This window comes from Leopardus geoffroyi, chromosome B4 (assembly GCF_018350155.1).
Source record: "Leopardus geoffroyi isolate Oge1 chromosome B4, O.geoffroyi_Oge1_pat1.0, whole genome shotgun sequence".
Lineage (NCBI taxonomy): Eukaryota > Metazoa > Chordata > Mammalia > Carnivora > Felidae > Leopardus > Leopardus geoffroyi.
In genome coordinates this window covers 139,462,465-139,475,929 of record NC_059341.1, presented here as the reverse complement: position 1 = coordinate 139,475,929, position 13,465 = coordinate 139,462,465, and the positions used below count along the sequence as shown (strand labels likewise).

Below are 13,465 nucleotides of genomic sequence, written 5' to 3'. Positions count from 1 at the left end.
ACTCCAAGATGTCAGCACAGAGCCCGACGCGGGGCTCGAACTCACAAACCGTGAGATCGTGACCTGAGCCAAAGTCAGTCGCTTAGCCAACTGGGCCACCCAGACGCCCCTCGAGTTTTTAATTAATTCGATGATATGAAGGACGTTTTTTTTCTCTCCTGCTTCAGGGTCCACGGATTGTGTGTGTTTTTCCACGGTCGGCACGAATGACGCGGAGACATCAGCTTTGCACATCATCGTGGGTAGGTCCCTTTCCATGCACGCGGCAGACCCTGGACCTCGCTGAGCACGCGCAGGGTGGCCCCGGCCCTCCCGCCAGCAGAGCTCTGCGTGTGCCGTGGTTCCCTGCCACCTGCCATCTTGTCCTGTTCTCCCACGGCCATAGAGGGTCCTTTAAAAACACAAACCCTGCTCAGAGCCCTCTGGGGCCCCCCATCAGGGGTCACAGGCACCCCGTGGCCCAACCAGCTGCCTCGGCATCCCCACGCGTGGGGTCAGGCTGACCCTCTGTCCTGGACACGTCTCACGCTCGCCGGTCCTCTGCTCTCACTTCTGCTCAGGACTCAGCCCCTCATCCCCATCGGGACAGGTTTTCCCAGGCCCGAATCCGTGGCACCCAAGACGCCCCTTCCAAGTGGCATTTACTGTGCTCCCATATACACGGCCTCGAGGGCGGGAATGGCCGCCCCAGCTGCTCAGACAGCCACGGCCCCTGCCCGGCAAGCACATGGCTCCCTCCTCGTCCCTGACGACGGGGCCCCGGAAGTGCTGCTTACGCATAGCCCATTCTCGATTTCCTTAGCACGTGGGCCCCTCTTCACCGTCAAATCCACCCCGTTTCCCAGCAGCGGCACTGAACGAGCCCCGTGGGTCCACTGTGGTTCCGTGCCTGCCGGGAAACTTCCCAAAGCTGTTGTGGACCTTTTAGTCAAGTCCTGTCATCGGAATCAGGAACAGGAGACCCAGGGCCCGCGTGCAGACCGTCCCCGGGGCCGCCTTCCGTGCGTTGCACGTCTTGTCGCTTGGGTGCTTCTGGGCCCGCCCGTGCCATCGAGGGGCTGAGGAGGCGCGGTGTGGAGGTGGCCAGGGGACCGTGTCTCTCCCGCAGGGGACTCACTGCCCATGGACGTGTCCTCGGTTCACCACAACAGCACACTGCTGCGCTACTCCGTGTCCCTGCTGGGCTATGGCTTCTACGGGGACGTCATCAAGGACAGTGAGAAGAAGCGATGGATGGGGCTCATCAGATACGACTTCTCAGGTAGCCCTGCTTTGGCACACGGCGTCTGCCTTCGCCTGCAGAGCGCCCGTTCGAGGCGGGTGCCCTGCTGGTGAGGGGCCCCGGGGCGCCCGCAGAGCAGGGCGGACACCCCAGGGCCACAGACCGGTTCTCCTGTTCGGGATCGCAGAGCGACGCGAAGGCACTGCGGCCGTGCCAAGCCGTGACCGTCCGCTCTCCTCAGGCGGTGTCCCCTTCCCAGAGGGGTCTGAACGGGGGCAGGGTCTGGAGTGGGCACGCCTGCTGCTTGGCGACTGTCACCCACCCGGGCACCGCCCTTTCCAGTTTGCTTTTGGGTCAGTCGGTAGTAAGTTAAGTCGAAGAACCCAGGTATTAAAATCTGAACCCTTTTCTTGGGAGAGAAACGGATAGTAATGTGCTGGGTCTAAGGCACTGCGGAGCCCTATTTAAATCAAAGCTACGGTATCGCTTTGCAGTTAAAACGCAAGAAACTCCAAAGTAACGTATCTCCCCGAACCGTCATTAGGAAACAGAATGAGGGATTAGAAAGAATCTGGGTAAGATTCGTGCCGTCTTCCTGATTACCTGCTGTTGAGCTGGCCGCTCACTCCCGAGCCCGTGGGCCTCACCCCGGCCCACGGTCTCCTCTCCGCTAGGATGCAGGGCGTGTCCTGTCCGCGTCTCCGTCCCCACCTGGAACTCACACACAGAGACCTGCAGAGGCTCAGCGGTTTTTCTCAAGGCAGAGAGGAGGCCCGTTTTAAGGCCAGCGGGACACACACGTGTCCGTCTAAGAACAGGCCGAAATGGGGCCCTGCCATCCGGGAGAGAGACCGTCAGCCCTGCCCTTCACCAGTTGCCGAGCTGGAGGGTCGTCCCGGGGGGAGGGCGCCACCCACGGAGGAAGTGGAGGGAGGAAGGTGGACGCCAGGGCATTGGGAAGGGGTTTCTCCACGGGGCAGGTAGTTACTGGGCGGATCCCAGATGCCCAGCCACTCACTAGCTGCTGGCAGAGCAGGTGGGAGGCCGGGGTGGGGACGGGTTCAGTGGTGTCCCCATCGTGCCCGATGTGACCATGGCCAGCGCCAGCCTGGCATCTGGCTCAGGGGAGTGGTGTCACTGTTACATTTGCAGGACGTGGCAGGGTCCCCACTGTGGCCCCCACTCCCCTGTCCTGCTGGGCTCTCTCCAGTCAGCTGGTCAGGTTCATCCCGTGCCCGCTGGGGCCGGTTCGAGGCCGGCCGGGCCCGCTCAGAGCGGATAGCATGCCACGGTCCTCCAGATGGGCCGGACACAGTCCTTGCTGGTGCTGCCCTGGACCGTCACTGTCCGCGTTCTTCCCGGATGCCAGACTGGTCCTGGGTGACCTTGGGCGGCCGAGCCAGGGAGACGTGGGAGCGTCTGGGAGGAGCAGAGAGGTGGCCCTGCCCTTTGATGAGCCTCCACCGAGTTGGGGAGGCCATCTCCAGATGTCGGGGGCTTTGCCACATGCCAGCCCTGCAGCGATGTGCGGGCAGGCAGGAGGGGCCCCTGATGGCAGAGACCTCCACCGCTGAAGGCAGCCCTGGTGACCCGGCACCCAGCATGGCCCGATCCCTTACCGCTCCCATCACACAGGTCTTGGGATGCACTGGTGGTCTTGGGGAGGGGGGGGGGGCGCTGTGTCCCAGAACAGGTGCACCTAGGCGGGGGGTGCGGGGAGGGTGCTGTGTTCCAGAACAGGTGCAGCTGGTGGTCTCGTGGCCAGAAAAACGGCGCTGGGGCTGCTTTACACTGTGCTCCGTTCCCAGGTTTGAAGACCTTCCTGTCACATCACTGCTACGAAGGGACAGTGTCTTTCCTGCCGGCGCGGCACACAGTGGGGTCTCCCAGGGACAGGAAACCCTGCCGTGCCGGGTAAGCACATTCTTCCGTGGGTTTCTATTGCAGAGGGCGCGAAATAAAGCTGGGCTGCTTGGGGGTGTGCTCCTATCAGGGACACGTATCTTCTAAGCGTAGATGCGAGACCGTGGTTCTGGCGTGCCTGGCGATAGCGTAGCTCAGCGCACGGCTCCCGGGCCCACACGTTCCCGAGCCCCTTTCCTTCTTTAATGGAGAATCTGAGGCCACAGGTCACAACGGTTAGAGGTAGAGCTGCTGAGCCGAGCCGAGGCGCCGATCTCCCTGGCGTGAACACGCACCGTTGCACGGTGAGCCCAGGCTGACGACGAAGTTCCGAGCTGGCTGCTCGCTTGGTACCGCCTGGAACAGATGACCGTTGTGTCACCTGTGCTGAGCAACCTGTGCCTGGCTTGGCACGTCACCAGCCAGCGCTCTGCTGACCTCGGGGCCAAGCCGAGCTGGCTCTCGGCACGCCAGCGCCACGGCCGCGTGGGATGCCCTTGGCTTCTTAGCCACGCGCCTACACGCTCTGGAGAAGGACGCGTGGACGCGCGTACGTTTTAAAAGATCTGACTTGCAGAATTCAAACTGACGTGCAAAAGGGAGAACTGCCAGGCGCGTGCGCTCCCTTGTCGCGGCCGCGTGCCTCAGGAAGGGCGGTGACGTCCTTGTCTTCCAGATGCTTCGTGTGCAGGCAGAGCAAACAGCAGCTGGAGGAGGAGCAGAAGAGGTCGTTGTACGGTCTGGAGAACACCGGTAATGTCTGGGCCGCGGACTCACGGTCACTGCCGCGTGTGTTGGGGTTTTAAGCTGTGGAACCTCTGAGGGCGCTGCGTCTTCCCGCTGTGCGTCCCCCCCTTTGTCGGTGGGTGCGTGTGTCCCTCTCTGCTTGCCTCCAGGCAGCAACATGGCTGCTCTGGACCGGGGGCTGGCGACAGTTCCTGTCAAGGGTTATACTCTCGTCTGTGGGCTTTGCCAGGCGCCGGCAAGGGGGTGGGCGCAGCAGCGTTCCAGAAACTTAGCTCTGGACACTGACGTTAGAGTTTCGTGTAATCTTCGTATGTCACAAGATACTGTTCCTCTGGAGTTTTGTAAACCGCTTACGAAGGGGAAAATTATTCTCGGCTGACACGGAATCGGGTGACAGGCCAGGCTCGGTGGCCCCCGCTCTAAGTTGTTCAGACGTCCCCACGTGAGGACCAGTGGCACAGCTGTGCCCTTTCGGAGGCGACCCTGCGGGCACGGCGGCCGGCACAGGGCCTGTGTGCTGGGGCCGAGGGTCAGTCCACGGGAGATCCGTAGGGACGGTCTCGGGACGCGCGCCCGCGTGTGACGTGCCGTCTGCGATGCCTTTCTGCTTCAGAGGAGGTGGAAGAGTGGAAGGTCGTCTGCGGGAAGTTCCTGGCCATCAATGCCACCAACATGTCCTGTGCTTGTCCCCGGAGTCCCCAGGGCCTGTCCCCGGCCGCCCACCTGGGGGACGGGTCTTCTGACCTCATCCTCATCCGGAAGTGCTCCCGGTTCAACTTCCTGAGGTTTCTCGTCAGGCACACGAACCAGTACGACCAGGTGAGTGGGGCGCTCGCCCTGCCCCGTCCGCGCCGGCGGGCGGGGTCCATGTGGGCAGCGTCTACGCGGGCAGCGTCTGTGCGGGCAGCGTCCCCGCGGGTGATCCCTGACTGCCGTGCCGTAGGAACCCGCTGCTGAGTCCCAGGGAACAAGGTCAGGTTTCTGGTCCGCGTTTCACCCATTGGAAGCTCCTAGCGTCTGCTCCTTCTGAGAGCTCGTTAAAGACACAAAGCTCTTTCTAGCAAACCTCTCCGTAGTCGCTGGCATCCTTGTAGTTAATACAACGGCAGACCCCAACTCTAACGAGATAAGTGTGGGTTGGCCTCTGGTTGTAGTAAGATGTGTTTTCCTTTTTTTAAATTAAATTGCATTTCAGGTCTAGCATAATGGTATTTTTATGTGGTTTGTAAAACAGTGCTTGTTAAAAAGATGAAGAATTCTGCAAGTCCCTGCTAGGGAACTACCAGAATCTTGAGAAAGCGCCGGTCGCCGTGGACGCGCCGGGAGGCGGGCGGCGGCCTTCGCTTCGTGTCCGGGCTGCGGGTGCGCCGGGCACGGACGGGCCTCCCCCGCAAAAGCACCTGTAAAACCGCCAGCCCCTTCCGTGTCTCTCTGCAGTTTGACTTCGCTTTTGTCGAAGTTTATCGCGTCAGGAAATTCCAGTTTGTATCGAAGCACGTGGAGGACGAGGACAGCGACCTCAAGGAGAGGGGGAAGACGCGCTTCGGGCAGATCTGCAGCGACCACCCCCCGTGCTGCTGCTCTGTGTCCAACAGCTCGTGGAACTGTGACGGGGAGGTCCTGAGCAGCTCCGCCATCGAGGTCCGGTGAGTGACGGTGGCCCGAGGGCGCCTCCTGGGGCCCCGTGACCGCAAACGTGAGGGTGCACTGTAAACACGCGCGTGTGTCCACGCAGCCGGCGCCCGAGACCCCGCCATCGGACTCTGGGGAAGATGCCCGCGTGTGGACGGTTCCCGCGATTTCCCAAGCCCCCCCGCCGTGTCACCATCTTCTCTTCTCCCTGAGCCCCAGCACCGGCTTCTGTCCCTGTGCTCTGGCATTTTCTCCCTGTTCTCCTGATTACACACACAAGCCGTCCGCCTTCACCGGGTCCACCAGGAGCCCCTCCGGCCTCGGGGAGCCCCGTCTGCGGCCGGCGCTGGACTCTGGCTCGTGGCCTCCGGGGGGCAGGCACCAGGCCCGCTCTTCCGGCCGCTGGCCTTCGGGCAGGGGGTCCTCTGCAGACCGGCTGGGGGTCTGCCATCTGATTACACGTGTCACACGCCCAGAGGGAGCACGAGTGCGGAGAAAGTCGTCGATCAGGCTGTCGAACGAGGCAAAGGTGTAAAAATGGGAGTCAAGTTGCAGGGTCCTCTGCTGTCTGCACACGTCGGGGCGATCCTAGCCGCCTTGACGGAGGCCGGGCCACGCGCTCCTTGACGACAGAGTGCGGACGATGTGGGAGGCGACACGGAGGGGCCTGCAGCCCCGCACCCGCGCCCACCCCTCCGATAACGTGCACGTCACCGTGTGTAATCCCGACGTTAAATGGCTTTTCAGCCCGTGGGATGTGCAGTGTCGAGCCTCCTGCATCAGCATCCGGCCAGGCCATCAGGAGAGGCAGCCTCAGCCTCATCGAGGCGCACGTCTGCTCGCACCTGCTCCTGTGGCCACCGCGCAGTCAGTGTGGCCATGACTGTCCAGCTCAGATCCCAGGAGAAGGGGCGGGGACAGGACCAAGGGAAGCCCGCCAGGATTCGGCTTTTGTCAACACATTTTACAAGTTACAGAATTATTTTTGATGCTGGCTTTGGGATTTACTGGAAAAACAGGATACTTTGAAAATTAGGACATTTGAAAAATTAGGAAAATATTTCCTATTTTATGAAATATATGCTATATATCATGGTAAATATCACTATGCCTTGAGCAGCAGGTGACTTAGTTATGGGGTTTTTATTACTGAACATCTTTAAAAAAATCTTTTTTGTTCATTTATTTTTGAGAGAGAGAGAATCTCACACAGGCTCCACACCCATGAGCACGGAGCCTGATGTGGGGCTCGAACCCACGAACCATGAGACCATGACCTGGGCCAAAACCAGGAGTCGGGTGTTTAACCGACTGGGCCACCCAGGCACCCCTACTACTGAACATCTCGGAGGAGGCTGTGACGTCATTAATAATTTGGGAAGGAGGCGTTGCCGGTGGGGACCGGACAGGCACGCTGACCGCTGAGCCCCTCTGGCTCCTCTCATCCTGGTGCATGTGGAAGGCGGGGGTCCCCAGGGCACCTCGGCCACCCCTCAGCCCCCTGGGCTCTGGCTGGTGTGGGGCCCCCTCCTCTTGGGCGACTGAACATCCCACACGTCCTGGACAAGGGGGGTTGCCCTGCACGGAATCTTCTCCGTGGCCTGGAAGCTGAGAAAGCCGTCACCCAGGGATTTGTCACTTTGCTAAAGCGGGGTCTACAGGTGCCTGGGTTTTCTGTTGGCCCTCGGCTGCCCTCAGCTGCCCTGTCACCACGGGGTTGGGCCCAGAGACAGCCAGGATGAGACCCCCATCCCACCTCTACCCTTGACCGGCAGTGGGGCCAAGGGTCAGGGGGACACTGGGGGTGACACGGCGCCCTTTGTCTCTGCAGGGTCCACTGCCAGCTGGTTCGTCTCTTTGCACGAGGAATCGAGGAGAACCCTAAGGAAGAGTCACAGAGCTGAGACGCTGTCACACATCACCTGCCTTGCCGTGATTGGGAACCGTGACCGTTATTTAAGAAAATTACTGCAGACCGATTACGTTGATATACACATTTAAATTTAGAAATTTATTTTTGATAGTTAAATCTTGATTTTAGAAAAATACCTTCGTCAACAATATTGTGAACATACCTGGCATTTTCGGTTCTACGTGACTCTTTGGGCTGCGTTTCACGTAACTTCTTCTCAGCCAATGGCACTTACCAGTTTGGGGGCACTGGCTTCTTAGATTTTAACAACGCCGACGGTGCAGATTTTCAAAGGGCCCATCAGTGGCTCTGCTGCAATAAGTTTAGGGACAGCGAATGTGCGGTCACACTATCCGGACGGGGGTCTCCCCACTCGCTGATCCACATCGCACGACTTACTCTGTAGTTATTTGTGGTCAGGTTTCGGAAAGTAGTCGGTCGCCTTCATTTTGCCTTCATCTGAGCTTCTGCTTAGGAAACTTCCGGACTCTCTCTGTCCCGGGCAACTACAATGCAATGTAGCCCTGCTTCGGGGACACCTCGGGAGTGCAGCACTGTTGTGGGGACACGGACAGGAGTGGCACTTTATCTTGAAAACCCAGGTCCTTGCTTTCATCACGGTCGTGTTTCTGGGACAATCCGGCTGGTCAGCAGGAACAATCACAGGCCCTGGAGACAGCATCGTTTTACGGCTAGGTGCCGACGCTTTATGGCCACACTGGGGGGTGGGGGGGTTGCATGGAGAGAAGCTGGCACGCAGTAGGAAAAAATTCACTCTGTGAATGCTGTGTTCACTTGACATCCGGGCACCCTGCCCTGGTTGGCGGTGGGGCTCCCGAGTCCCGGGGGCTACTTTGGTGCGGGCCCCGGGTCTATACATGTGGTCCCGACTGGAGCTTTTCTTCACGTTCAGTTCTACATATTTATTGAAACTGTTGTCCTTTTCAGCCAGAATAGTGTGAATGGTGTCTTCAGGGTTAGTATTTTAGATAGTTTTCCGCTGAAGCGCTGGAGCTGCAGCGGCCGGGGGTTCCCTGCAGCGGCCGGGGGTTCCCTACAGGCGGCCAGGGGTTCCAACCTACAGGCGGCCAGGGGTTCCAACCTACAGGTGGCCAGGGTTCCCTGCAGCGGCCAGGGGTTCCCTACAGGCAGCTGGGGGTTCCCTACAGGCGGCCGGGGGTTCCCTACAGGCGGCCAGGGGTTCCCTACAGGCGGCCAGGGGTTCCCTACAGGCGGCCAGGGGTTCCAACCTACAGGCAGCCAGGGGTTCCCTGCAGCGGCCAGGGGTTCCCTATGGGTGGCCAGGGGTTCCCTGCAGTCGCCGGGGGTTCCTTACAGGCAGCCAGGGGTTCCCTGCAGCGGCCAGGGGTTCCCTACAGGCGGCCGGGGGTTCCCTGCAGCGGCCAGGGGTTCCCTACAGGCGTCCAAGGGTTCCCTACAGGGGGCCAGGGGTTCCCTACAGGCGGCCAGGGGTTCCCTGCAGCAGCCAGGGGTTCCCTACAAGCGGCCAAGGGTTCCCTGCAGTTGCCGGGGGTTCCTTACAGGCAGCCAGGGTTCCCTGCAGTGGCCGGGGTTCCCTATAGGCGTCCGGGGGTTCCCTACAGGCAGCTGGGGGTTCCCTGCAGTGACCGGGGGTTCCTCACAGGCAGCCAGGGGTTCCCTGCAGTGGCCGGGGGTTCCCTACAGGCGGCCAGGGTTCCCTGCAAAGGCCAGGGGTTCCCTACAGGTGGCTGGCGCTTCCCTGCAGGCATGGCCACCGGCCCTGGGGTGGCCCTCGTGCATGCTTGTGGCCCCATTTCCTTTGTATTCATGCTTGGCTATATGGGAGATGCATCGAAAATAGCTTTATTTGAAATACAAGATGAGGCTTGAACTCTGGTTTGCAAAGAGAGAGGAAGCCTGTTACAAGAGGCGGTTCACAAGCCGTCGTGTGCTTTACGAGTGCCCTTGACCTCACGTAGGCACAAGTAGTCATTTTAGCATTAACAGACATCATATATTTTTAGAATTTACTTGCAGCATTTATATTTTGAAGTATACATGAAATTTCCTATTTTATCATTCAATCCCAGGTCAGACAAAAAGGGTAGCTTTAACTGGCTTTTTTAATAAGATCACATTATCAAGCGATTGTGCGAATCCGATGTTTTAATGATTAGCGGGTGGGTGAAAAGTCTGGGTATGAAAATAATTCTCAGTGCTTGCTGCTGGTTGGAAGAAACCAGACCCAGGACTGGCAGGTCTGAGCAGGGGCGCAGGGGCCTCCCCAACGGGGCTCCCGGCCGCCCACAGCCGCTCTGTGGATTGTTACTTGACGAGGTTTCCTAAAACAGTACTGGTCTGAAGTCCATGGCCGGTTTTAGAGAAACAGTCCAGGCCGGAGTCCACAGTTCACGTTCACCGAGAAAGCGAGCCACACGGTTCCTGGAGGGCTGACCTTGTGCCGACATCACAGGCCTTGGGACGGTTCTTAGGGTGCGTGTGGTTGTGTGAACACCCCCCAGCACTCCTTGATAATCTCTACACGGGTTGGAAGTACTTTCCAGACATTCCCATGTGGGCAGGGGGTTCTGATCTCACGAAGGCCCCAGATGGAGCCCCAACATGTGCACGTCAGAACCGACAGCTGGGTAGTGAGGACTTAGGATCATCTAGGATTAGTCTAGGCTTTTAACTTCCTGTGTGACTCATTGGTGCAAAAAACCGTGGTGGTAGTTATGCCCTGACCCGTTTCCCGCTTGTCGTGACTACCAAGGAGGAACCTCGGAAGCTGCACCTGCTTGGCGGGCAGGCTCGACTTTGTTCCTTGTACGATCTCGTGTAACGGGGCAGGACCGATGGAAGAGGTGGCTTCATTTTCTTTTAATCTTGCGGGTTTCGAGATTAGAAAATGGCATATCTGCTCTGACACGTTTGAGAAGACAGAAATAAAGTTACGCTGGGCAGAATTTTTTCTTCTTTTATAAATTCCTGTTATTTTCAAAGCGGAGCATGTTTTGTGAAAACACCTATGTACAATTTAAAGAGCAAGAATAAAATGAACGATGGTGTACCTACCGGCCAGGCCCAGAGTCCCCGTGTGTCCTTAGGGGCTGACCCCTCCCCTCCCCGCCCCTCCACAGAGGTGACTGTTGGCAGCGTGCTGTTCCCTTGGTCCGTGTGAGGGGAGGGGACGCACACAACACACACTTTGGCATAGGATTGTTTTGAGCTGAAGACCATCAGGCCGCAAATGCAGAAGGAGCTTCCTGCCCCCCACCCGCCCCGTCCCCGCTAAAAGTGGGACATAAACTTCCCCTTGAGAAGGTGTGCCCTCCTCTCCGCTTCCAGGAGCAGAACCCCGTCCACCGCGTCTACCGCTGGGGAGGTGGGTCTGCACAAGCCTAAATCCTCTGTTATTTCCCACACAAAATTCCCCAGTAGGGGGCGCCCGGGTGGCTCGGTTAAGTGGCCGACTTCGGCTCAGGTCACAATCTCACGGTTCGTGAGTTCGAGCCCCGCGTCGGGCCCTGTGCTGACAGCTCGGAGCCTGGAGCCCGCTTCGGGTTCTGTGTCCCTCTCTTTCTGCCCCTCCCCCACTTGGGCACGCACTTGCACTCTCTCTCAAAAAATAAATTATTACATAAATGAATAAACGTTAAAAAAAATTCCCCAGTAAAGTCATGTTACCTTAGAAGCCCAAACCCCTTTCCTTCCTTTTTTTTTTCTTTTTTTGGGGGGTGGTGAGCGAGACAGGATCCTAAGCAGGTTCTGTGCTCATAGCAGCCCAATATGGGGCTTGAACTCACGAACCTCAAGATTTGTGACCCGAGCTGAAGTCAGACGCTCCATCGACTGAGCCACCCAGGCGGCCCCTTCCCAAACCCTGGTGTCCTTTTGTCACTTCTTGACAAAGTTAAGCGTCCTCTTGCTAAAATGCTACATAAGCCCCGGGTTCGACCGCCTCCGTGGACTTCGCAAGAACTAAACATCAGCATCAAATAAAAGCACTGTGTCCTTCCTCCCGTCCATCCACCTCCCGTCCATCCACCTCCCGTCGGCTTATCTGGCAGGACAGGACACGGCTGCTGAGCCCCAGCGGGCAGGAGCGGGGTTTTCCTTCCCGAGGGCTCAGAGGCTCAGGCACATGGTTCAGTTCCACGCACTTGGCTCATTGTGTGAAGGGAAACCCACCGCGTGCTGTCTTCTGTAACTTCTTCACTCCGCACGTTTTGAGATGTTTTCATCACGAAACTGAACCTCCCGGCATGCGAACGCTGCACTCGTTGCCATTTAGAAGGGTCATCCCTCGGGTCTTTCAACAGTTTTGGAATTTTCCCTGAAGTCTCTTTTCATCCTGTTTAGATATATTCCTAAAAAATGTATTTTGGGGCTGTTACCTCCTAAAAGAATTTTTATTTTACATAAAAATGGGATTTTTTTAATGTACGAAAACGTGCCTCGTGTGACAACTTAGCCGTAGACCTGGGGTTTCCCCAGTCCCATCACCTACCCGCAGGAGTCCTCGAGGAGATGCCTTTATGACCTTACACGTTTTGGGTCCCCCTGTCTGCACCAGCTCGGACCGCTAGGGACAGAAGGGACAACAGTGCCTCTAAGGGAGCAGGGTCCAGGACCCTGCAGAAGGAAGGGGCGGGCTTCCCTGCTCCGGTGGGTTCTGGGGGCTTCCCCACACACCCCCGCACAGGACAGGGTCTTCTGGATCCTTCCTCACCTCACGGGCAGTGGCTGCCCCCTGAATCTCCCGCAGCCTTCAGGGCCGTCACACCCCAAGTAGCCAACCCCTCACTCCAGCCTCCGTAACAGCAGACGCGTTCGGAGTCAGCTCCACGTGTTGGTTTCTGTGGGTGAACAGAATCACCACCTTTGGCTCCTGACCGCGTGGTGACAGCCCCCCAGGCCACGTGTGGCCCTCGCATTTACTCACACGGTCCTGAGGCTCGCTCGCTAGATGCTGTGACAGAAGAAACCGCGGGTGCCCGTGAAAGGAAGCCCGCTTGAACAAGAGCGTTAACAAATGACTCTGTGTTCCTGTCTCCTCCGTCCCCGGACCCTCCCCGCCCGATCTGCAGCCAGAAGGAGCACTGCAGGGGCTCGATCTCTCCCAGAATAAAGGCCAAGTACTACAGGGGCACCAAGTCGCCTTTTTTGGCTTCACGGACCCCCAGGTGGAGCCAGGGACGGCCTCTCCAGAGTGCTGCTGCGAAATGCAGTGTCCAGGCCCCCAAGGGAAACCAACCACGCTGAAATGCAGCTAGCAAAGTTTTCAATCATGATTAGGCAGCTCTGTGTTTTACTGGCACAGCAAAGAGGAAAACAGACGCAGAACCCGGAGCCCCACCAGCGAGGATGGGTGGGGCCTGTGCCGCCCACACCCTGGGCTCGGATCCCTCCTCACCCTTCTGCCTCCAGAGAGCAGGTGTCCCCACAGGGCCGGGCGCTCGCAGGGACCGTCCTGTCGAGCTGTGCTGCAGAGGGGCGAGCGGGGGCTCTGGGGCTAGGCAAGCCCTCTCTTGCTGTCGGGAGGGTCGGGTTGGGGGGCGGCACGGGGATTCCCAGGGACCACTGGCCCTTCATGGCTACGTCCCAGCCCCTCGGACAGTGCCTGCAGCAGATGGATGGGGAGATGGCTGGACGAACAGGTGGATGGAGGCAGGACACAAGGCCACGCCTCTGGGGGCAGAGCTGGCCCATCAGACCTGGTTTCTGTCCAGCTCCAGCTCACCTGGTGGAGGCTGGGTGGGTCTCTGCCTCCCGCGGGCTCCTGTGGGCTTGGGCTGCTGGGGGCTGGACGCCCTCAGTCGTGTGCAGCTCAGCTCGGTGCGGGACTGCGGCGGGTTCAGAAGTCGGCCCGGTTCCTGCATCCCTCTGTCTCCAGGGTCAGTGTCTGGATCGGCCAAGCCACAGGTGCCACTGGGGATCCCTCTGCCCGGGGTCCTCAAGTCCCCCCACCTCTCAGCCTCAGACCCCAGGGGAGGGCCCCAGAGACGCCCACCCCTCCCAGTGAGGTCACGCCCAGGTGGGGCCGGGGCCTGCACCCCAAACCCGAG

At 59.0% G+C, this 13,465-nt stretch overlaps 1 protein-coding gene across 1 annotated transcript in view; it reads left to right on the top strand.

The window, feature by feature from the left end:
- Positions 1-10,472, top strand: part of CERK (ceramide kinase) — a gene marked incomplete at its 5' end in the record, with an annotated part of 47,584 nt that extends 37,112 nt beyond the window's left edge. The window contains 7 exons of the mRNA XM_045466521.1: positions 168-242; positions 1,109-1,261; positions 3,031-3,136; positions 3,801-3,877; positions 4,485-4,690; positions 5,309-5,517; positions 7,335-10,472. Of these exons, the coding sequence (XP_045322477.1) occupies positions 168-242; positions 1,109-1,261; positions 3,031-3,136; positions 3,801-3,877; positions 4,485-4,690; positions 5,309-5,517; positions 7,335-7,407 (899 nt within the window). The remainder of the gene's footprint in view (positions 1-167; positions 243-1,108; positions 1,262-3,030; positions 3,137-3,800; positions 3,878-4,484; positions 4,691-5,308; positions 5,518-7,334) is intronic.
- Positions 10,473-13,465: the final 2,993 nt, after the last annotated feature.